The 25,367-nt window shown below is 33.6% G+C and overlaps 1 protein-coding gene across 19 annotated transcripts in view; it reads left to right on the top strand.

Moving 5' to 3' along the window:
- Positions 1-25,367, top strand: part of DOCK9 (dedicator of cytokinesis 9) — a 110,991-nt gene that overhangs the window by 63,341 nt on the left and 22,283 nt on the right. For 5 of the 19 annotated variants that reach the window (XM_064646048.1, XM_064646051.1, XM_064646045.1 and 2 more), the window contains exons 16-38: positions 807-886; positions 971-1,158; positions 1,283-1,348; positions 1,578-1,670; positions 1,923-2,046; positions 2,434-2,555; positions 3,916-4,002; positions 4,655-4,744; positions 5,081-5,196; positions 5,317-5,386; positions 5,526-5,651; positions 5,781-5,852; positions 8,251-8,397; positions 9,040-9,123; positions 9,748-9,859; positions 12,502-12,680; positions 13,435-13,551; positions 14,249-14,369; positions 15,160-15,293; positions 18,463-18,577; positions 20,075-20,141; positions 21,196-21,243; positions 23,644-23,687. In XM_064646048.1, coding sequence (XP_064502118.1) covers positions 807-886; positions 971-1,158; positions 1,283-1,348; positions 1,578-1,670; positions 1,923-2,046; positions 2,434-2,555; positions 3,916-4,002; positions 4,655-4,744; positions 5,081-5,196; positions 5,317-5,386; positions 5,526-5,651; positions 5,781-5,852; positions 8,251-8,397; positions 9,040-9,123; positions 9,748-9,859; positions 12,502-12,680; positions 13,435-13,551; positions 14,249-14,369; positions 15,160-15,293; positions 18,463-18,577; positions 20,075-20,141; positions 21,196-21,243; positions 23,644-23,687 — 2,402 coding nt within the window. Of the gene's footprint in view, positions 1-806; positions 887-970; positions 1,159-1,282; positions 1,349-1,577; positions 1,671-1,922; positions 2,047-2,433; positions 2,556-3,915; positions 4,003-4,654; positions 4,745-5,080; positions 5,197-5,316; positions 5,387-5,525; positions 5,652-5,780; positions 5,853-8,250; positions 8,398-9,039; positions 9,124-9,747; positions 9,860-12,501; positions 12,681-13,434; positions 13,552-14,248; positions 14,370-15,159; positions 15,294-15,932; positions 16,107-18,462; positions 18,578-20,074; positions 20,142-21,195; positions 21,244-22,997; positions 23,135-23,643; positions 23,688-25,367 lie in introns of all 19 variants that reach the window. The other 14 variants (XR_010428418.1, XM_064646036.1, XM_064646035.1 and 11 more) reach the window with 5 other exon arrangements.

Raw genomic sequence — 25,367 nt, 5'->3', positions numbered from 1 at the left:
TTGTTATTTCAGCATCCTGTTTATGGAATCATGTACAGTATTTCACAGGAATTATAGTAAGAAATAGGTTATAATGTCTAAGGCATAGATGTTGGAATTGAATCCAGACGCCAACCTGAAGTTGTTTGCTTCACAGCATGGGATTGCATTTTGGGAAAATTTTGCACCCACTTGCTGTGCAATAATTTAAAAAATCATGCTGCTAACTATCTTTACTAATAAAGGGTTCTGCATAGTTTTACATTGGAAAATACTTGTACTTCAAATCATATTTCTGAATTAGTTACATGATAACATATAAGAAATTTCAGTGTTGGCTAGTTTTGCAGGGTGAGTTTTTAGTCTAGAAAAAGGAAGAGGTAGGAACTTGCTGATTTCTCTTCCCTCCCCAGGTTTACCCTACTACCATGAGTGCTTATCACTGGCCACTGAGATTTAAAAAACTTACTTATAGATTCCCTCTTTCCTGCAAATGATAGTAAGTTATTACATGGCAAACAAAACCTATCTTTGTCAAAGTTTTTCATTTTGATTTAAAGAAAGAAGTCATTCTTTTTTGTGACTTTTTCCACACTTTTCCACATAAAGCCTTTTATATTTTCCTGAGAATTTAAAGGAAAAGAAAACTGTGAATCTAAGCAAAAAAGACCTGATCACTCATCCACCCTCAAAACACCTTTCCTCTCATACTCCTATTTCAGGATATTACTTTTGCCTCTGTTTCCTATGATCTTTTTTTGCTGGTATCTGATTTGCATTTAGCCTGACTTTGAGGTGTTTGTTTTTTTTCTTTTTCCTTCCTATAGACCTGAAAAGATGGCCAAACTTCCTGTTATTTTAGGAAATCTGGATGTTACAATTGATAACGTGTCACCAGATTTTCCAAGTAAGTATTAACAAACACTGTTAGATGGTCATTCAGGCTTTTTCCTCTTTGTTTTTTTATTCGATTCTTTTAATGTATTTTCAGATTATGTTAACTCATCATACATTCCCATGAAGCAGTTTGAAAACAGCACCAAGACACTAACAACATTTGAAATAGAGGAGTTTGTTCCCTGTATACCAAGATACACTCAGCCTTTCACCATCTACAACAATCATCTTTATGTTTATCCAAAGCACTTGAAATATGACAGTCAAAAGTCTTTTGCAAAGGTGAGTACAGGAAAACTGTACCTTCTTTCTCAGGTTTGGTTAAGATTGTTTACAACTGAGATTTATTTCTGTGATTATCCTTATGATTAATTGTTTGGGTTTATGTTTTTAAATACTGCTTTAGGCTAGAAATATTGCGGTGTGCATTGAGTTCAAGGATTCTGATGAAGAGGATTCTTTGCCTTTAAAGGTTAGTCTTTTGATTTTTTAAACAGATAAAAGAAAACAGTGAACAGGTAGCTAAGTAACACAATAGTACTGGATTTATTGATCTAGTTTGGGATGGTGGCTTCTGTCCTTTTGCATTTGGCATAAGAGTAACTTCTGGATGGCTTTCAAATTCTGGGTGAAACATTCTAAGCTGAGAGTGAAAAAAAAAGGATCACAGGGTTTTCTGTTCTTTTTCCCTTTCTTCTAAGTGTATCTATGGTAGGCCTGGTGGACCAGTATTTACAAGAAGTGCATTTGCTGCTGTTCTGCATCACCACCAAAATCCAGAGTTTTATGATGAGGTAAGCTACCCTTCTGAGCTAACTTTTACTGGGTTACGTACTAGGTAAGTTTCAAAAATACAGGAAAGTATTAGAGGATTGCAAAGTTCTCAGTTAAATCAGATTCCCCTTTTCACTGTAAGTAAATTTTTGGGAGTTTTGTATGTGTGATTCTTGATCTTGCTTCAAATAATATATAATCTGGAACTACAACCAGTAACACATATCAATGCTCTAGCTGAAAACTTCTGCAGAGACTTCTTTGCCTTTCAGATTAAAATAGAATTGCCCACTCAGTTACATGAAAAGCACCACTTGTTGTTCACCTTCTACCATGTCAGCTGTGATAATTCAAGCAAGGGGAGTACAAAGAAGAAAGATGTTGTTGAAACACAAGGTTTGTACGCTAATGCTTTACTTTCAGTAACTACTGGGGAAATTTTTTGAAATGTTCTTATCTGTTAACCTGTGACTTCTGTGATCCATGTAATGCTTCCTACTTACATTATACTGACTGAAAGACTACATAAAATATTTCTTCTAATTTAAATGTTTCAAATGTTGGTTTAGAATGTTCATCAAATGTATGGTGTTCTTGAAACTCAGTGAAAATTTATCTGCATTTTTAATAATTTCTAATTGTTTGAGTTCAAATTGTGTGGCTTTTACAGCAATATTTTCTTGTTTCTGAATTACATATCAAAATTATTCAGTAAGACTTTTGTAAGGGTTTATGTTAAGTTTCATCAGATATTTAAAATTACTTGCCTTTCATCTTCCATAGTTGGATATTCTTGGCTTCCTCTGATAAAAGATGGAAGAGTGGTCACCAATGAGCAACACATCCCAGTGTCAGCAAATCTTCCATCAGGCTATCTTAGTTATCAAGAAGTGGGTGTTGGAAAGGTATGCTATATGAAATTGCTCTAATCTTGGAAAAAAACAATGTGGAGAGGAGCTTTGATTGTAGTTCCCCAGTCTGATGATAAGATTTAAGTAATTTTCTAGTAGAATTTATTTTCTTTTATAGTTGAAATGGAATGCTTTGCAAAAGTTAGATGTCTGACTAAGAGGAAACAAACTCAAAGAGAAATGGGAGACCAAAAAAAGAAGTATTAGGGCAGATTGATTCACACTCTTGTAAAAGTCAGGAAGTTAAGTTGTTACATATTTATATTTGTTATTATTTAGCCGATGTACTTAAGAAATGCTTAAGTTTCATTTTCTGTAGTAATTATTAACTAGAAGTTACAGTAATTTTTTAAACATATAAAACTATTTGAGTTTATGAAGGTATGCAAATAATCTGAAGTCCTTTACTAAATTTTTTTTAGCATTTCATGCTGTCTCCTTTCAGTAAGTCCTTTATTCCTGAAAAAGTCTTATTCTCACATCTTGATTTTTGTGATCTTTATGCTTCACTAGTAAAATTTATGGTTGTATTTTTCAAAGCAGAAAGCTTGCATAATTGTAAGTCATAAAAATGATACCAAGGAGGATACAAAATGTGATAGGGGATTTGACAAAGAGATTGAAATGCAGAGACAAAACTGACTAATTTTGGAGGAAGAGACCTAAAATCAACAGCAAGAGGTGCTGCTCTCCTCCTGTTCTACCACCTGTTCTTTTTTGAACTCTGCTGTAAGCTTTCCAACCATCGTCTCCTTCACATCTTTCATCTTTTCACTTTGTAGGTGTATTCTTTATGCCTCTGCTGTTCGTCTCTGCTCATGCCCATGGGTTGAATGTTAGGACCAATATGACTAATTGTAGATCTAGCAGTAAAATCTCTCCCTAACTGGTTGTCAGGGTGATTATTCCCATTCTCAGTTCTTTGGAAATGGGATGGGAAGGAAGCACTGACTGCTACCTGTCAGTGACATATATTAAGCTTTAAACTGTGTGAGTATCTGTGGAAATTCTTGTGTTATTTTTCTCAGAGAACTAGTACATAATTCTCTCTAGTCAGAAGTTTCTTTGCAGTTGTAGGGGAAACATGAACTCTATGCTGTACAGAGAATAAATTCTGTTAGCCATCGGGGAAACTCCTGTGGGACCTTGAAAAAAACATTTTAAGCTCATAAATGCTTTTGGTAATATTGCCTGCATAATTTTCCTTTTTTTATGACTTTATTCATTGCACACATTTCTTCAAACTGTTTTTTTTCTTTCTAAAAAATGTGTTGTTAATGGTACTATGAACCAATTGTTTTACTCTAATATACTGCTGCGTTATTTTACTTTTCCCCTTCATGTGTGCATGCAGCATTCTGGTCCTGAAATTAAATGGGTAGATGGAGGCAAACAACTGTTAAAAATATCCACTCATCTGGTGTCAACTGTGTATACACAGGTGAGTTATAAAACAAATTAAATTAGAGAAAGTTTTAGGAATAATGTATGTTTATTGTATGTATTTACAGTATTTGGGAAGATTCTTGAACTCAGTATGTTCATCTCTTACTTTTTTATCTCTTGGACATTTCTCATGGTATCTTTCTTTTACATCAGCTGTGAAAAAACAGAAGATCTTAAATGGAAGCTATTCAAAATATGAGCCTTTTGTCTACCACCCTCCATTCCAATCTGAATTTTCCAGATAAGAGGTCATAGTTTTCTGAAAGCTATTTACTGGCATGTCTGCAATGCAATGAGTCCTGTTATACCTGCTCATAAAAAACATATTACAATCAGTTGGGATAATTAAGTATGCTGTACATCAGTTGGAAGCAAATATAAGTGGCATTTTGTATAATGGGTATTCAAGAAACACTGGAAATTTCATATATGGCTTAAAAAATATCAAAATATTAAATAAAAATATTAAAAAAATATCAATGTTGCATATAGACTAAATAAGTCTTCACACTTCAGTAATTTTTAAAAACTGAATCTATGGACAAAGATATGGATTTCTACATATAAGTAATTTTAATGTGTTGTGTTTCAGATTATGGATAGTAATGTTTAATTATTTAATTTGTTGTTCTTTTTGTCTTTGACAGGACCAGCACTTGCATAACTTTTTTCAGTACTGTCAGAAAACAGAATCTGGAGCTCGTGCACTAGGAACTGATCTTGTAAAGTATCTTAAGGTATAAAATGGCAGTGAATAACAGATTATTTTATTTATTTATGCTTTTCCTTTAAACATTACCTAATGTGCATTTCAACAGAAAAGTACAAGTAGGTACTTCCAAAATGCTGTTAATAAAACTTGATTTTTATCCCTAATTTACCTTAATGTAGAAAACATTTGCTGAATATTTATATTGGAAAATAATCTCAGTTGCTTTCTGTGCAGTATTTCTGGTAGTGTGCAAGCAGTGTGTATTTTTGAAAAAAGACTTGCAATAAATTTTATTGTTTCAGGACTTATGATTTAAATGCCTTTTAGTCAAGAGAGTGACAGTATTACTACTTTCTTTTAGAGCCTTCATGCTATGGAAGGCCATGTGATGATAGCTTTCCTGCCAACTGTTCTCAACCAGTTGTTTAGAGTTCTCACTAGAGCAACTCAAGAGGAAGTGGCAGTCAATGTGACAAGGTAAAGAATTTCAAGTTAAGTGATGACTGGGTTATCACATAAATCTATAACTGAGTAGTATTTTTGCTGTTGCAATCATAGTTTTCTTTATAGGCTTACTTGGTTTTGACTTCTGTTTAGGGTTATTATCCATATTGTTGCTCAGTGTCATGAAGAAGGCTTAGATAGCTACCTGAGATCTTATGTCAAGGTAGGTAAAAATAAATTGAATGTTTCCTTTTTTTATTTCCCTAAGAAAGAGTATATGTAATTTCAGTTGCATATATTTAATTTCAATTTTCTCATATTACATCATAATTTCATATTAAATTCTGTTTTTCCTCCCTAAGTATGCTTATAAAGCTGAACCCTATGTTGCTTCTGAATATAAGACAGTACATGAAGAATTGACAAAGTCCATGACAACAATTTTAAAGCCATCTGCTGACTTTCTTACAAGCAACAAGCTACTTAAGGTAAATATTGAACTATACTTCTTACCTTATGTTCTTATCTGGTCATAACTGAAGAATAGGAACTAATTGTATTGAAATAGTTGTTGAACCCTTGTGGCAATTTCACAGAATGTTTTCTTTTCTCTGCAGTATTCATGGTTTTTCTTTGAAGTTCTGATAAAATCAATGGCTCAACATTTGATAGAAAACTCTAAAGTGAAGGTATGTCAACTTATGCAAAAAAATGTTATTCTAAAGAGAATTTTTATTGTCTCTTCTCCAACCACATATTCTAGAGAGAATTTGTATCGTCTCTTCTCCAATCATATACTTTTATTGCATGTTAGAAGAAACATGTGGTTTTGATTTCTAAATAGTAACTTCATTTGTAAGAAAGGGAGAGAAAGAGGAAAACAGCTGGAGAAATCTGTTGAAACATTAGATAGAAAAAACTTCAGGGCTATATTCAGCATTACTATAAAAGAATAGAAACCTCTTAAAATCCATACAGTAGAGCAGTCTGTGTAAATCATCAGTAGAAATTCTTAATTCTTACAGTACAATGAAGTTGAAAGCAATAGTTAACACTGTGGACTTTGATGTAAGCACTACCCCAAAAAATGTGGGCTTCTTCCTGAGCAGTACATTAGCTGAGATATAAAATGACACAGAGAACAGTGAGTCATGAAGTTTACAGTCTTCTATATGCAGTAAGAAATATCGATATTTAATTTAGTGTTATCTTCTAAGCTGGAAGGAGAATGCTAAAATTTTAGAAATGCATTTTTTCTACAAACTTAGCCTATAAGCAGTGTTTTTGTGCGTGGGTGACAACTTTTTAGTTTGCTTACTTCTGTATTGAAACAAGTCTTGAAAGTTTCAAGTATACAAAATAGTCCCAGCTGAGTAACATATCAGGTTCTTGTGAAATCATTATCACTATTTTTACTTCACACTGCTGGAAGTGTGAAGTATACTGGGGAAAAAATAATCGGACAATGATCAGGAAAAAAGCTTTATAGTAGTACACTTAATACTCTGTGGTGTGATCAGTAGAGTTTGAGTCTCAGTTCAACTAACCTGATTGTCATCTTCTCTGTAATGTGAAAAAGAAATCTGCAGAACTTATCTCTAGTTTGCAAGTAGTCTCACTCCTGAACATTGCTTCTTGATTTACAAGCCCCTTAAATATTTTGCTAGCTTCTTTTCTGTCTTATTAGGTAAAGTAATCAATGCAACGTGTTCACATATTTCCTTCTTATGAGATCTAATAAAAAGATGCATTTCTGTATTTGACAAGATTATTTCTGTATCAAGAATTTTGTAGTATTTCTGGAAAATGTTTAATTACTGTCCGACAAACACTGAGCTACAAGAGCTTCATAGGACACTGGCATAACCACTAACAGAATTTTTAATTTTTATTTGTTATTTCATGAATGAGTACAGTTCATATTTATGAAGGGATCTTTTTCAACCTTAATATCTGTTTTTAATTATTTTTTTTGCAACTAGAGCTGGAACTTTGGAGGACAATTCAAACATTGATTGTGTAATCATTGATTTATGCACGGCCTTGAGAATTACTTGTCCTGTCTAAGAATGTTGCATTTAATCTAGTTAAACAACGTGGATGTTGTTTTGATTTCAGTTTTAAAAAAAAAAAGACAACTAATTGTACAGTTGCAACAGTTTTTGTCAATGTCGTCAGCCTCACACCACCTGTCCATTTAGTCCCTTTAAACAAAAGACAGAATCTTTAGTAAAGGTTGTAAGATGTAGAGAGACTGCAGTGCCAAAAAGCAAAAAAAACAAAAAAAACAAACAAAAAAAAAAAAAAAAAAAAAAAAAAAAAAAAAAAAAAAAAAAAAAAAAAAAACAAAAAATGCTTACTGACTAGTACTGGTCAGAGTGTACAAAATCATTGATGAAGATGGTGAGTGGAAAGAAGGAAATTGTGAACAAAGAGGAAATCTTTTAAGCTAATTGGCAAACTACCTAAAAGTAAGGCAAAACAGTTCTGATTGTGGAAACTTAAAAGCACAGAGAGTAAGATTCTGAAGCCTGAGATTTTGAAGTTGCAGAGGAGCAAGAGAAAGAAAGAAGCATGGATGACAATTTCTTCAATGGAAAACAGAGAAGGTATTATTACCAAGATAGTTACAGAACAGCAAAAACTGTTTTTCTTTTTCAAGGCAGAAAAGATGGTCTAATAATGCATTTACTATATGTGAACCAGCTGGTGTCTGCTTTGGAAAAGAAGATGGATAAAACTGAAGGATTGCCTCTGTTGTCAAGTTTGTTGGGGTATAGAAAAATATTAATGCATTATACTTAGAAGTTTTTATCATTGAAGACTGCCTTGCTTGAACTTCAATAACAGATGTTAGGGCATGTTGTCAAAATTTATTTTAAGCAAATGCTCTTTTTTCTGCTTTGGTGTAGAAAGTTCAGGAAAATATTGAATTTAAAGAAAATATTTTGTTAAATCACAAATTGGAAAATTTGAAAGTTTTTTTCTCTCTCCTTATCAGGTTATCTATATCTTATCAAAAGTAAATTTTGTGATGTATTTTAGTTTATAAATGATATTAAATATTGTGTCTCAATTTGTTTCTAGCTGTTGCGAAACCAGAGATTTTCTGCTTCCTTTCATCATGCAGTTGAAACAGTTGTTAATATGCTAATGCCACACATCACTCAGAAGTACAGAGACAATCCAGAGGCTTCAAAAAATGCAAACCATAGTCTTGCTGCCTTTATAAAAGTAGGTACAAGAGACTTGGACTCTGTGGTTATTCTTTCAATGATACTGCTTCTTCATGGATTTTAAAGAATCTTAAAGCCAACTCATGTAAAGCTGAATATGCATAATGCCTTTTAAATATAATTTTGTGTCCAAGTTAAAATACATTTGCAACTGCTGTAATCAAAAAGACATATATTCTGAAACTTGATATTTAAAAAAATTAATTTATATTTTATTCAAAATATGTTTTTATTTTTCTTCCTTTTTCTTTAAAAATTTTGTCTGGGTTACCTTCCAGTCCTATGAAAGTTTTGAATAGTGCTTTATTTGCATGAATTTTATGTAGACAGACTTTCAGTATCTTTCATTTTTCAGCCACTAAGATCTAGAAGGGATAAAAAATGGATGGGAAATAAAATGGTTGATAAAACTGCTAGTGGCATATAATTTTCATTTCTATCAAGATAGAGTTCTTCTCAAACTGCTTTTTATTTCTGATTTGTTTAAGTTCTACACTCTAAGGGAAAATTTGGTATTCATATATGTACACATACTTTGCTTGTTCTGTTGGCTTTTGTATTCAAATTGAAATATCAATAATGTGTTTGGAAAATAAACTTATTAAATCAATTGTATCTTGATTTTACTTGTTTTCCTCAGAGATGTTTCACTTTTATGGATAGAGGCTTTGTTTTCAAGCAAATCAATAACTACATCAGCTGCTTTGCCCCGGGAGATCCGAAGGTACTCATTGCTTTTACACAAACTATTTTTAAGAATTGTCTCCTCTGCATGGATAGAGTCCTGCATTAAGTCTTCAGATTTTTTTCCCATTTACATTAGAAGCCCCTGATCTGTGCCTAGGGCATTTTTTATCCATCAAACCACTTTTTCATATTTTGTTTCCCATCTTCAAGTGCATTTTACCACCCTAGAGCACGTGTATTGCAAAAGCTATTGGGGCCTGAGGATGCAATAGTAAGCAGAAGTTTTAAGCATGAGTGTGAGAAGTCTAAAGTTGGAAGAGTTGTTATTTCATAAGTGCTTTCACCACTACATTTACTGGAATGGCAAAAGCATGTATCAGATGCCCAAAGAATTTCTGCTGTGGGTCCCAACTTTTCTTACGTTAAAACATAATCTGCTCGTAAACTTTGGACAATGGGAACAGTAAATGGAATTATTAGTTTTTAAGTATGAATTACAATGAATTTATTTTATGCTGACATGTGGAACTTTGACAGGTCTATATCTATCTTAGTGCAAGACTGAGATAAATCACTTTTTTGTGTTAGAAGACTGTTTTTAATGTGTTGTTCAAATCGCTGCAGTAGTTGTTTAATTTATACTTTTAAATTATTTTTGCAGACTCTTTTTGAATTCAAATTTGAATTTCTTCGTGTAGTCTGCAACCATGAGCACTACATACCTTTGAATCTACCAATGCCATTTGGAAAAGGCAGAGTTCAGAGATACCAAGGTAAGTTCTTCCAAAGTAGCATATAGTATTTTTCTTAAATGTCATCTTTGTATTATTAGATGTGGACACTGCATAACTTCAGGTCTGTGAGACATTGAAAAGCTTGAAATTGTTAAATAGAAGTCTAAAGTTGTAATCCTTTCATTTAAAGGAAGTGTTTAGGTAGCAGAATAATCTCTCTGAGGTATCTAGTCTTTGAGGACATGATAAACTACATCCTTGACTCCTCCTGCCTTTCCTGCTATGCTTACTAAGTTTGCTTTTTTGTTTTTCATGAGTTAGCTTTTAATTCATTAGTTGTGGAAGCCTGCAACATTCCTGTAAGTAGGTGTGTAGTGTGAGACTTGGTGTACTTTTTGCTTTTTTTATATAGCATTCAGGTTAAAAGGGACTTTAATAGGTCTGTAGCCCAACCTCCTGCTCTGATCATGTTAGGTGTTCCTTTGCTAGATGGAACAAGCTCATTTCCCTCAATTTCTCCTGACAGTACATGTGCTCCAACTTTTTAAGTACCTTTGGTGGTCCTTCACTGAACTCACTTAAAAGAATCTTGTTGTACTAGGAGGCCTAAATACTGCACACAATATTACAGATATGTCTAACCAATGCCAAGTAAAGAGGAACAAACACTTCCTTGATATGCTGGCTATGACCCTGTTGATACAGCCCAGTGTGCTGTTAACCTTTCTTGTTGGCAGGATGCCATGCTAAATCCTGTTGAAGCTACTGTCCACCTGGACCCCTAGATATTTTTCAGCAGAGCTGCTCCCAAGCTCGTTATTCCACAGCTGGTACCATTGCTGGAAGTTGGTCCATCCCAGGTGCAGAATTTTACTTTTGTCCTCGTTGAATTTAATTGCCATTTCTGTAGAACAATTTCTATAGAATCTAGATGCTTCTGTAATGCAGCTCTGCCCTTTGAGCATATGGGCCACCAACCTTTGAGCCCAATGATCCATGTAGTCATTTTTCAGTTTTTCACAATTTATAATGACCCAGTTTGGATACAACAGCCATGTGGACATCTGCTGTTCTCCCCAGCAGACAGGTTTACTGGTCTTAAAACATGATTTACCCTTGGTAAATTTATTTTGGCCATTCCCAGTCACATTCTTCTCCTTCACTTGATGCAAAATGATTTGCGAGAAGACTTCCTCCCTGACTTTTCTAAGGACCAAAGAGAAGCGTGTAGTCCCTGTTCATCCCCTGTTATTGAAGGTGTGTGTAATGTCTACCTTCAGTCCTCACAGGTTTACAATTATGGGAGACCCCCTGATTACCATATCTTAACAAAGGTGATAATGAGTTATATCAATTAACTAACTCTCTCAGATATCTCATCTGGTCGTGGTGGATTTGCATGACTGGAGGTCTCAGGAGATCCCTGACCTGATCCTCATTCACTGCTGATAATTGTCTTTCTTGAAGCTAGTCTCTAGACTGTTAAGGCCTGGGAATCAACAGAGCCTTACCCAAGTCCACTGTCTCTAAATCACAGTCTGACATGTTTTCCTTTTTCGGATGTTTAGTGCTAATGTAGTGGTAAAAGCTCTTTTTGTTGTTATTGATGTCCATTGCCAGTTTCAGCTGTAGCCGAGCTTTGGCTTTCTTGATGCATCCCTGATCTCCTTGATGCATGCAAAACAAGTCACATGTTAGCTATTGCATTTGTGCCTGTGAAGACATTAATTTCTTCCAGGCATTGAACTGTAGCAGAAATCACTAAACAGAGGTGAGGAAGGTGCTTTTACAGGTAATAAGTATACCTGCCTAACATATTTTTGTAGACTAGATTATTTTTTTATTAAATATTTATTCAGTAGACTCTGCTATGTTAGTAAGGCTAAGTAAATAATTAACATTGCAGTAGAATAAGATAGAGCAAGATTTGGGACTATGATCTGGACAGCTCCTTAGAACTTTTTTCTGTCTTTGGCTTTTTCAGGCTTCATGTGTCTTGGATAATAATACTGCATAAATATTTTCCTAGAAAAGAGACTATGAATTGGCTTAGGTATTCTAAGAAAATAACAAAACTAGAGAAGATAGTGTTTCTGATTACACAATAAAGAACAGTGTAAAATGCTGCTCCCTGAGTAGGAACTAGGAGTTCGACCTGTAAAGAAGACCTTTATCGGAAGCTTTTCTGGCTCTGTTTTGCTGTGTCAAGCAGAAGGTATTTCAGGTGATATGGTTGGCTCTTAAGTGAGTTACAGGAAGACCTGTGGAAGTTACAAGAAGGCCTGTGCTGTCTTAGCTATATTTCTTTCTGACCTAATGGATTCCCTTACTGAGAGAGATCTTTGAAAAATGAAAGAGCTTTGAGATTAGCATCTGTTTTTTGATGACTGTACTGAACAATGACAGTGAATATGAGAAAATTTTGGACACCGCTTCATCTGAAATTGTAAACGTATATATATTCTAATAAATGAGATCTTCAAGCTGAAGTTTCTCTTATGATGTCATATATTCAGTACATAAATGAACTGGATTCTTTTATTACACAAAAAGTACTTCCAAGAGGGAGCAGTTCGACTTTGCTGTGTTTGATGTGCTGGGTTTTACTTTAGCCTTAAGTTAATTGATAAATTGATTTAACTAAAACCATCCCTTACATGGAGCTTGTACTTTACTTCCAGACCTTCAGCTGGATTATTCATTAACTGATGAATTCTGTAAAAATCACTTCTTAGTTGGACTACTTTTAAGGGAAGTGGGCAATGCCTTACAGGAGTTCAGAGATGTTCGGCAGATTGCTATCAGTGTGCTCAAGAATTTGATGATAAAACATTCTTTTGATGATAGATATGCTTCCAGGGTAAGTGTATTGCTATGCTAGTAGTACAAAATAATAAAGATTAAGTGTGCACACATACAGAAAGCTTTTTCGTTCATAAAAGAAACCCCTGTTAATTTGCAGCAAAACTATTTCTGCTCATACTATGATGAAAATTTTACTGATCTGCAAATTCCATCTATTTACCGAATGAAATGACAAAGCACCTTTTAGTATGTGTGGGTTTGCATTTTAGCACATATAGACTAATTGCTGTTCTTAAAGTAATCAGATTTATACAAGTGTGTTTTAAGCTCTTCTTTTCATTAAACATTAGCTCTTAATATTTGGCATCTGTCCTTCTATCATCTATTGTTCGTAAAATAAGCATAAGAAAGCTACAAGTCATGGTGGTAAATTTTCAGTGATTTTTAATTTTCTGACTTTTTTTAACATCAGCTATGCTGTGGAGAAGCCATAAAATTATAATGAAAGGTATAATTAATTTATCAGCCTAACATAATATTAATCTACTTGGTTAGTTTTAGCTGAAATTACATTAATTTTGAAGTTCTTCTGCATTATTTTTAAGCAGTAAATAAAATTTACTGATCTTCTGTAATTTAGAATGAAATACAGTGATGATCACTGCTTTCATCATTTATGAACTTGTGAATGTGGGCAAATATTTATTAATTGCTCTTTTTTAGTAATGTAGGAATGAATAGGTTAAAACTAATTAGTGATTGAAAATTAAAACTGTAATTTTTTTAATGAAGTGCTAAACTCATTTTAGGGTCATCAAGCAAGAATAGCCACTATGTATTTGCCGCTCTTTGGACTGCTTATAGAAAATGTTCAGCGAATCAATGTTAAAGATGTGTCTCCATTTCCTGTTAACCCTTCCAGCAATGTGAGTGACCATTTCTATTTGGTATTCTGAATTATTGTTATCATATTTTAATGGTAACATGTGTATGAAACACTATGTACTCCTAGCAAACAAAGAGTTTCATAAGCTTCAGAATTCTGCAGTTTTTCAATTCTGTCCAACGCTGAAACAAAAGGACCACAAAAAATGGTTAATTTTCTAAAAATTAGAGAAGAATTTAACCTTAAAGAGTGCACTTTTGGAAGACTTGTAGTGTAAGAGGGCTACAGGAGAATTAATTAAAGTGGAATTTATGAAGGGTATATGTTGATATATTATGGTTGCATACAATCATTGAATCTAAGATTTAATTATTCATGTATTTTATTTTGTTCATATCTTGCTATGTTCCATTTGGTATTAAGAAAAAAAATTCCAAAACTCTTACAACAAGAGAAATATTTGGGTGTTTGAAATAAAATTATTTTGAGTCTTTTTGAAATATCTGTTTTATAGTGTTTAAAATTCAGTGGAATACTCATTTCTTCCATGTTTCCTGAGGTATCATAAATTTTAGGCTATCCCAAGGTTGTGCAAATACCTGAATATCTTATTCCATTCTTTAGAGCATATTTAATAGAAATTAAAATTTAAGGAAGAAATATATAACAAATACTCCTCTAGAAGATGCATCCATTATGTAGGAAAATAGTCACATTTTTGTCTCTTTTCCAAACAGAGCGCAAAGGATGATGCACAGATTTTGCCAACTGCAAGTCAGTTAGTAACACCACAGAAATCAGGAAACACGTTGGATAACAATCTTCCTAAAGATCTCTTTGGTGTTATCTCTGGCATCGGTAAGCACTTAAAAAATATAGTAATTAAAAGGAGCTGGTTTCTTTTTTCATTAATTATCAGAAATAAATATTCTGTCCAACTTTGGTTGCTTTCTGCATGTGTACTTGAACCTAATGGAGTCAACAGTTTAGCGTGGGTCAGATTTCAGATTTCTGTCATTTGGGGTCTTTAGGATTTTCTTTTCCACATGAAACAAAAGCTAATTCTTGAAGTGATGCTCCTTTTTTCTCCTCTCAGAAGTGATAGTTCTTGTCTTGCTGCAGAGAAATTGGAGACAAGACTAGCCTTAGTCACTTACGGCAAGAGTGCCATAATCTGCAGTTTTGTACATGGTGTTAGAGATCACCTCTAAGTGGTGATTTTGTTTATGCACCTGGGCATCCTCTTGTCTGTCTTCTTAATGTGTTTTTCTATTTGTTGTTGTCTACTGTAATTAGCTATGACACTTACTAGTCAATTAAACAGAAAAAGAGTTGAAAAATGGGAAGGGGGAGTTTTTAAAATAGGCTTCATGGAAGCATGTATATGTTGCTGTATATGGTTTTTACGGATGTGTGTATGTAGTACATAAGTCTATGTATATAAGTATGCATATATAATTTGCTGAAACTCTCAAATAAGTTTGTCTTCATTAAAAGTAACTAAATAGAGTTCATTATTTACTTTCTTTAAAAAAAAAATATATATGGTGATTTGAAAAGTCTGAATAAACTGTGGAGTGACTTGTCAGTATATGTATTATTTGAGGTTTTTATATTGTTTGGGGTTGTGGTTTGTTTGTTTTTTTAGCTTCCCCATACACCACATCTACTCCAAATATTAATAGTGTGAGGAACGCTGACTCAAGAGGATCTCTTATAAGTACAGACTCAGGAAACAGTCTCCCAGAAAGACAAAGTGACAAGAGCAATTCTCTTGACAAGGTAAAAAAACCCAAACCAAAATAAAACCCCAAAAGCGTATTCCTAAAATTTTGTCCTAATTCTCATAAGAGTTAAATTCTCTGATGTCCATTGTGAATAGTCTTTCTAGAATAACTTCAGAGCAGTATTTTATGTAAGGTTTTCTTTTGTGAAATAATTATCTGTGAACTCCTTTTGCATTGCATTTATTAAGCTGTTTTGCAGAAAATAGAAACAGATTTTCAGTGTAGAGACATAAGCAAGCAGTTGTTTTTTCCTTAGATAGAGAAAGGTACTAGATAAAGCGTATTGAATTTTACTTGAGGGGACCAAATTGTAGTTAGGACAGCTTCTTTGATTTTGTGGAGACCATCAGTCCATCCTGTTCACAATATACTTGGCATTTTTAAAAGGCTGAAAAACTAGTTGCTGTGCTTTCTCTGGGTGATTTCTTTTATATTAGTTTGACTTTTCTAAATCATTTCACTTTAAAGCTGTTACAAATTAAGAGTTCTGGCTGCAGTAGCTATGAGGTATTCAGTTGTGTCTTTCTAGAGTTTGTGTTGATACTTGCTCACGTTTCATTTTCTTAGAGGTTGTTGTGCAAGTCACAACATGTTAACTCTTTCCCCTTGACTCTGACATGCCTTCGTGTGGCAGAGAGAGAAGCTTCTCAGAAGGCACTCTGCTTATGCTATATGCCCAAATGGAGAAGAAGAAGAAAATTCTCACCCTGCAAAGAAAAACCGTGTTACTATGGATTTTTCACTTCTGACAATTCCAGCTTTGCCAGAGAAAATTTTGCATACTGCTTTCTCTCTTCAGTTACAAGAAGTATCTGTTTTTTGTGCTTGGTATAGTTAAGCTTCTGAGTGAAGTGTGTGGTCAGTAGTTTTGCCGCTTCTTTGCAACAGTTGAAACTCAAACCCAATATATTCAATTTAACTATGTAAAATATGTTTAAATGTCAAACCTGGAGTAGTTCATGCACGTGATTTAGTTTAAGTATAAAAATCCGATCAGTTTAAATATTTGCAGAATTTGAGTCTTGGAGTCCTTGACCAAGGTAATTAAGAAGTATCTTAAGTATACACTGTTGCTAAATGGCAATGCTGTCATCTATTACTTAGTTGTCATGCTGTTAATTACTAACTTGTGGTGTTTTTACCAAGTAAAAGGGTTTTCAAAGGAGTCAGCATCCTTTGAAAATTCTGCTCTGGTCTACCAATTTAGGTAACACAGGATTTATGTTTTGCATGCTGTTAATATTTTTCCCAAATAATACTTGATCCTGGCTTTTTATTTGTTGCTTTCTGAACTTTCTTTCTAGTAGATCAGATGTTCAGTGCATGTTATCTTCAAGTTTTTGCTCATTGCTTGATACCATTACTGAAAAGCCATGTTTTTGTTCTAATTTTCTTTCAGAATAACCTGTAGCACTATACTTGTGGAATCAGAATAGACTGGAAGTATATCAATTTCTATATTAATATGTGCATACTTTGTAGGTTACTGGTATGATTTTAAATTAAGCTTCTGAGTAGCTGTAGTCCTAGTTTTATCCATGTACATGTTCAGCTATTTTAGTGGGAATATTATGTAATACTCTGGACCTTTTCTGAAAGTCTAGGAAACACAAATTCTGTTCCTGCTCTGTCACCCATTAATTGCCTGCTCCATTATAGTATCCTTAAAGCTCTATAGTAGCACCTTCTTGTTCACCAGAGATATTTCAAAGATTTTGGGTTTGGGGTCTTTAGAATCTGCACTAATCAGGCTTATAGAGGTGTTCATTTCCTCCTGAATAACTTCTGGCTGATATTCTTTATAGTTTCATATTCAATTTCACTGTGCATCCATTCAGTGACTAGTACAGGACAGATTTACACAGATTGTTTCGGGACAGCACAGAATGCATTAAAGGGCTCAGCAGTCAATGGATGTGACTGCTGTGAAGTGTTCCTTCATGGATTAGCATGTCTCCTGCTTTCAGTGAGGAGTATTCTTAGAAGGGTTGTTCTGCCCTTGAGGTACTGGCACTTCTCACCTTGTTTTAGAAACCAAGTGCTTTTCTCTCTTGAGACTATATTTGTATTTTTATTTTTTCTAATTTTGATACAAAGAATTTCTTCCGACACTGGTATGCATCCTGAAAAAGGTCATGAGGCCAACTGTAGAAACCAAAGAGTTGCACAGATCAATTATACCAGACTGTGGACTTTACAGAAAACTTATTAAATGTCTCATTCATTTTTGGTTTGCATAAGTGGCTTATTGAATGTGAGAATTAGGCACTTAAAAGAGCATAATCTGTATTTTAAGCTAACATTTATATAGTACGTCTTTAAAAGTTTCACGCTGAGGATTTTGTAACACTGGATTGTGTGGAAATTATTCTTTTACAGATAAGTCTTTGCCAAAAGTTCAATTTATCCATTTTCACATTTTTATTTTTCAGGGTTTTTTTTGTGGTACACATTTTGAAAGATCAGTTATAGAGTTTTTTTCTTTTTGGACAGACGGCAGTGTTCAGCATTGCTGATAAACTTCCCACAAGTATAGTAATTGTATTAAAAAAAACAAAGCAGGGAGAGGGTTTTGGTTTGGTTTGGGTTTTTTGTTTGGTTTTTTAGGGGGGAAGGGAAGGGAGGACAAGAGTAAGTTACTTAGTAGTAATTAATCTTCCAGAATGCATATTATTGCCATTTATGTATGTTTTCCTTGAGGTTCTTACATCTTTAAATGGAAGGAATTTTGTAGAGGCAGGCCTGTCTACAGTTCAGGATAAAGTGTCTCCAAAAGCAAAGGAGCATATATGTATCACCTGACATTAGCATTTATTTTTTAAGTATTTAATCTAAGCAGCAGGGGCATGCTTGATTTCTACAGTATGAGTGTCTATGTATAGTTAACTTGATTAATAAACACTGTTAGGTAACTTTTCCTCTTACTCCTCTTTCTGGGGGAAAAAGTCATACAAAAAAGGAATTTAAATAGACAAAGGCAAAGAGGCTTAATTTGGTATACTTCTTGTGTGTAACGTGTGTTTTAGTGACCTGGCTTCATGAAACATTTTTGTCTCCATTCTGAGATCCTTTTTCTGTTGCAGGAATTCAAAACAATTGAAATCATTTTAGTTTATTATCAGTTTAAAAACTCTTCAGCCAAAATACATCTGTTTTCTTTTCAGAACCAACAGAGCAGCACTTTAGGAAGTTCTGTTGTTCGATACGACAAACTTGATCAAGCAGAGATCAAAAGTCTGCTCATGTGTTTCCTTCACATTTTAAGAAGCATGTCAGATGGTAGGTAATTCCACCTGTTTCTTATAAATTCAAAGTGATAAGTTTTCAAAATCAGCAGAATATTTTAGGTGTAGGTACCATGATGTGCTGCATTTTACAAATATGTATGATTGCTCAAATTAAACTCTGACTGAAAGAAACCTTGTAAGCCTTACATACTCATTATTTCTTCTAAATGAGAGGCTAACTAAAGGACTTGTTAGGAAAGTGAGTATTAGTGTGCAAGTGTACAGTTTGGTCTGAAAAATGAAAAATAATTCATTGTTCTCTGGAAGTGTCTCGGGCTGGTCCGTTCCTCCATTCTGTAGAACTTCCTGTATGACAAGGAACCAAATTATTTGATTGCTGTGTATATTTCCATTTCTGGAATGGGGATATTATTCTGGGTTTTTCATTCTCCTGGGATGTTTGTGGATGATCCATTGAATTTTTGAAAGAGTCATATTATCCTGGAGAAGGGTACAAAGATATAGAAATACTGCATGAATGGTACATCTTACTTTTTCGCTAGGATCATCCCTATCTGTGCTAAAAACATTTGACTTTTTCAGTTTGTGCTGTCAAAAGTAGTTAATTCATTCTCCGTGACTATTTGGTTGTTAATTTTTAAAATTCAAGTTTATGTAGTACTTGAACTCTAATTTATTACACCTGTTAATCAAGAATGAGTATTGAAAAGTTAATAAATATTCAATAGCCAATCACACCATTAGATTTTCATGTAATTACATCGATATTATCATATATAATTTAATTACAAAGAATAATAAAACTCACAAATATATTTTTCACTATTTTACACTGTAGAATATGTAAGGAGTTATCGTATTTTCTTGGATATTCAATTTTAAACCACAGTGGGGATTTTTTTGGTCTCAGTTCTCCTGGAAAAGAACAAATGTCAAATAGACTTTGTCACACATTTCTGTAATAATTTTGAATTTTTTAGTTAATTTTGAACATTTTTAGCAAAAGAGGCCAGGTCTTGGCTATGCAACTGCATGCTTTGTAGAACATATGTAGCCATTTTTGAAAATTGTGGAAGGAAAAACTGAAACCTGTGCTGACTATTCATAGTAAAACATCATAAATTAAAGAAAGAAGAAATCATAAATTTGCATTTAAAAAATGTTGAGACTGATCTGTAGAGAATCATGCTATAGGACTAACAGTCAAAAGTATTCTGAAGTCTTATATTTTTATAACACCACAATCACTATGGACTATACAATTATTACTATTTAAAATATGAAATTGTATATTATGGATTAGATAAAATCATATTGTAGACATTGATTTGTAGAATTGATACGTGAATTTATATGATCATCTTCAAGGAAAACTTTAAATAGTAATTGTTATCTGTGCCCTGCAAGCCATTTCTAGATTCTCTGAATCCTCAGTATCTGAAAACTAAGAACTTATGTTTACTCTTGTATTTAATTTTTTTTGTGTTTGCTGCCTTTATCTTGTATTTAATATTTTTCATTTTCCTAGACGCGTTGTTTACATATTGGAACAAGGCTACAAAATCTGAACTCATGGACTTTTTCACAATTACAGAGTAAGTTTTTTGTTGTGCTTATCATTAAATTGTACATTTCACTACGCTGCTAAAAACAGGAGTGTGATTATAAGTGTGTGTATATGGGGGGTTTTTTGTTGGTTTTTTTCTTTAAGTAATACCATCTTGATCTGTTCAGAAGTCCTTAATTTGATGTGCACAATTGCATGTCTGTCCAGTTCCATGATAATCTCTGGAATTAGACTATAGATAAGGGATCTCGGGAAGATCCTAAACAGCAAGTAGTGTTCAGAATATTGCTGTGCTCGTGGAAGAGGTACCAACTGTCTTGTTACCTGTCTGCATTAAAATACATCTTGTAATCCTTTTAGAAAAATAGTTCTTTCAGAAACTCTGTTGTTATTCTGGAATCTGGAGACCTTAAATAAAACCCAACAAAACAGAAAAAGCCAGTCTGTAACCAAGAGAGTTTAGACCGGGGTAGGAAGCAAAATGTTTTGCCCTTATTTTTAACCATTATACACATTTTGCAAAATATGTGTTATGTATGTAATGTCTAGTTATCTCTTTGCTTCTCTCCTTCATGTTACTTGCCCTGGCTTCCTGTAAATAACTGTAACTGTGGGCCATGTCTCACATAATGAAATTTTATCTGTGAGACTCGGGACTAAACCTTTCTTCTCTATAAGTATTAAAAATCTATAGAGGATATGGAGCACTTGATGTTTACAGTTTTCCAAGGTGGTTTTTTTTTTAACCATTTAGCCCTTCCACCTTGTCACTGTTAGACTCGTGCTAGTGGTTTTGATTCAGAGGTTTGAGATAGGTGTGCTCTGGAGGCAGCCTTATGTGCCTTTTGCTGTCAATCCCTGTTTGCCAAAAGAAAACAACCATCTGTGACTGATTTCAGAAGAGCCATGTTTACCATTCCTTGGCTTGGGGACTGGAAGAGAATTTTAAGGGTGGGAGAAATAAAGAGGTTTTATGACCTAGGAGTTTAAAGTTAAAAATAATAGTTGAATAATTCAAGTGTACATAAATCTAGAAGAGATTGTTTCAAGTGTTGCTTCTCTGACCTATGTGTTCTCTGCAGAGTATGCTTACATCAGTTCCAGTACATGGGAAAACGATACATAGCCAGGTACTGTGTGGAATTTAAATTTCACTGTCTTGTTCACTAAGAATAATAGTGAGTACAGTATGCTTTGAATCTCTGTTACAAATAAATTGCAGGAGTAGAAAAGTTACTGTGAAATGATATGTAACAGTTTGAAGTAAGTAACTGGTTACTCTATTAACAAATCTGTATCCTGTCTGAAACTATGGTATCTTTTTAGGAATGATCTGTGTGGTGTTTATCATCAATTGCTTTAAAATCCATCCCTTAAATGCTATCTTTTACCGCATTTTTTCCTTGAAATAGTCTCTTTGGGAAAGAAATTTTATGATTTGTTTCATTTATTCATGTGACCATAAAACCATGTACACTGAAATGGTTTAGAAATTTTATATATATAGTGGTTTTACTGTAAGGTGATTAGTGAACATTGGAACGCTGCTGTTTCTCGATTTGAAATCCAAGGAAAATCTGCAGGAGTCAGCAACTTTTATTAAATTATTTTAATATCTTTACATTAACGTGGTTTTTTATACAAAGTAATTTTTAATAGAGTAAAATATAGCAACTTGTTTAGGCCTTGCATTTAGTTGACATAATAGTACTGTTATAATTATACTGGTGGGGTTAAAGTACTGGACTTCTTGAAATCAGTGAGAAAGTTGTTGTTGACTTTGAGTGGTAAAGCGTTCTAACTATAATGTTAGCTTTTTAGTTTTTGATTTAGATATGTGAATCTCTTTCTACAAACTTGACTGTCTCCTTGGAGATTTTTCAGAAAACAAAAATCTCATCTCTGTTCACATAACCTAAAAAAAATAAAAAATAAATCTGGCTTTGTTAAGGTTTTGATTGTTTCCTTTGTATTCAAATGTACTCCAAACTCTGGATTTAGAGGAGTCTGTACTTTTCAGTCTTTTTGTAAAAATTATTCCAACTAATTTGTTTGACTAGTTGTGTAGAAGACACTGTCAGACATCCTGTTTGTTTACTGATCACCTGGTCTGTGTGCTGCATGTTAACACTGAAAATGTTGAGCTATTGAAATCATCTGGTGTTCTGCAGAAATACTGAATTTTCCCAGTAAATGTGGCTTTCTAGTCTTTCACATTGTCATTACACTGAATGCACGCGCTCTTAAAATACACAAATGACAGAATGAAAGGGAACAGGGAATTCTGTAATCCAAGCACTGGTTTTCATTTTTCATCAGCTCTGGTGGTGGTACACAATACAAAGTTAGACTGTACTGATTGCTAACACAGATCACTTTTCTGTTTTCTTCATTTGATTGCTGCAAATTTAACAAAGTCTATGGCTCTTCTCCCTTCCTGCTTGGGTAAGAAGTACATGATAATATCTCAGTTAACTCCTGCTCTCCTGTTGCATGTGTGCTTTCTAATTTTGCTGCCATGTGTCCTTCTAACTTTTTTGCTAAAATTTTTGCAATCAAAATAGAGAATTCAGTTTTGGGTTCTGAATATTTTCAGAATATTTATGTTCTCAAAAAAATTTGTATTTTCAAAAGCTCTGAAGTAAATTTTGCGCTTCAAGAGTGACTGCTTGTGTGCTTTTGCTTTCATGCTTTGAGGTTTTAAGAGTTTGCTGTAATGCTTTTTTTTTAAGCTACCTATTTTTGTTTTATAAAGAAAACAGTAAATAGGTTACATTATAAATCTCTCTGTAAAACTTCTTGTGCTTAACTAACAACACTTCCTGTCTTGCCGCAGTTTGACACGTCTAACTTTTGCTTCTATCCCATTTCACCCATCTTGCAGGAACCAGGAGGGGTTAGGATCCATAGTTCATGATCGAAAATCTCAGACATTGCCTGTTTCCCGTAACAGAACAGGAATGATGCATGCCAGATTGCAGCAGCTGAGCAGCCTGGATAACTCTCTCACTTTTAACCACAGTAAGTCTCATGACATGATAACATTCATCGTCCTCAACCAGTACCACAACACCAGAGACAGGTCCCAGAGCCATACCAGTGCATTTCAATGACTTTTACTGTTCTAGGTCAAATGAGTAGCTGCAAGCAGTCGATGGTCTGTTCTCGGCTTTATGATAGAACAATCAATGCTGGCTGATGCCATAACATGGAGCATGGTTAACTACAGTGTATTTTAAAACTGATAATTTTTTAAAATTATATACACTTCAAAATTGTGCTTCACGTTGTTACAAAATTTACTTCTTTTTTTTTCTATTTGCTTTATTAAGTTCATTGTTTTCCTCCCACTTGGTCTTATGAATTACTAGTTTACAAGTAAATATATACACTTGGACCATATCTCCATGTTTTGACATCCCCTAAGAGAAGTAAGTTTCTTAGAATTTCTACGAAGATTGTGAGCCCATGATTTGGTTTGTCTGGAAGTGAAAAAGCGTCCAATAATGAAGTGATTTTTCTGTTTTCAGTGTGAGAAAGATATCAAGTATTCTTGGAATTTCTGTAGACAATGGTAAGATTTAATCAGGTTGAAGTCAGCTTGTATAAGACTGCTGTATTAAAAACTTAATCTGCTTCTGGCCTATCTTTTCAAACATGCTGCTTCTAAATTGCAAAGTATACTGTATATAAAATATTCTAAAGCACCATTTTTCAATTTTCAGCTTCAAATAACAATGAAACTGGTTGACTAATCCAGTAAAATACAACACTGGTACTGAACAGAATTGCGTGCAGGAAAACAATTATTTGAGTTAACTGTATGTTCACTGTGTTCATTCTTTGATTTCCCAAAGCATATCTGACTGTCCCTTAAAATCTTTTAGCTCTCTATCCATAATATAAAGCAATTATATTATGTTATAATATAATATATTATATAGTTAGCCTAATTGCAGAAGACTTATCACAGGCTTGTGTAAAACTGGAAAAAAAAAATCCCACAAAACATCTGTTCATAAATGCATTATCACATCTCTTTAAATATAAGAAATTAAATTGCTTGCTTTTAAAAATGTCAGACAAGTATATAGCTGTGCAAATTACTTTTTTGTTTTTGCAATCAGTCTACTGCTATATCATAATTTCTATATGATTGTTGATATGCAGAAGAAAGCTTTTACACTATGGGACTACACATTCAATACAGTACAATAGTCTGTAGATAAAAACCAATTCTTAGAAAAGAATCTCTGGGAAATCACACATCCCTGTGCAAAGAGATTTCATACTTTTAGAACTCAACAGTGTTTATTGATTTTTTTAGGAAACAGCGAGCTGAAAGATTTTAATAAATGCATGCTTATGTAAAAAGAAACTTTCTTTTCTTTTCCATCTGAAGGAAATTATGAAGGAAGGTGTCTCATTCACATAATTTTGTGTAAAATGATAATAGAGGTTTTTTTAATGGACATTTAATGAATATCAGGATATTGCACCTTGTATTGACCAAGGTTTTACAAATTGAAAATACGTTGCTGTAAAAGTCAGTCAAGTGTGAAATTGATTTTTATATCTTTGGTCTTGTTGTTGTCTAACTTTTAGTTTTGTTTAGCTGTCAGTCTGCCTGTATCATGTATCCAAAGTAGTGTCCAGATCTTCAATAATCTTGTGGGTATTCTGTATGGGATATATAAAGGAAGAAAGTATCTGGTGGAAATAGTTGCTTTACTTGTTTCTAAAATCAAGATTCTTTGGCAAGACAGTTGTCTGTTAGTGTAAATTATCAACTTATTTTCTCCCTTTCTAATCATCTAAGCAATCAATAGAACTGAAATAATGGTGTGATATATCTTACCTCTGAGAAATTTCAGTATAGTTTTGTGCTTGAAGAAACAATATATAAATCTAAAGGAACTGGCTGTTATGGGTATACATGCATAGTTTAGCCAGGGAAGCAAGAAGGTGCAGAAAGAAGTGGCCAGGGGTCATTATAAAAGAATATGTAATTTTTCCCATTCTTTCCTTGATCTCAGCAAGTTTGTCATCCATGTAATTGATTTGGTGATGCTAAGTTGACTATAAATCTAACATATAAACATGATCCAGACCAAATTTTTATAAAGCACCTTGGGCACATTTGTCAACCTGGTGCTTGAAGACCGGTGTTAGGGAACATAAGGGACATATTATAACAAGTGCTGAAGCAGGATATGGTTTTTTTATTATTAAAATACAGTATGAAGCTAGAAGC

Source organism: Pseudopipra pipra, chromosome 2 (assembly GCF_036250125.1).
Source record: "Pseudopipra pipra isolate bDixPip1 chromosome 2, bDixPip1.hap1, whole genome shotgun sequence".
Taxonomy (NCBI): domain Eukaryota; kingdom Metazoa; phylum Chordata; class Aves; order Passeriformes; family Pipridae; genus Pseudopipra; species Pseudopipra pipra.
This window is presented reverse-complemented; position numbering and strand designations above follow the sequence as displayed.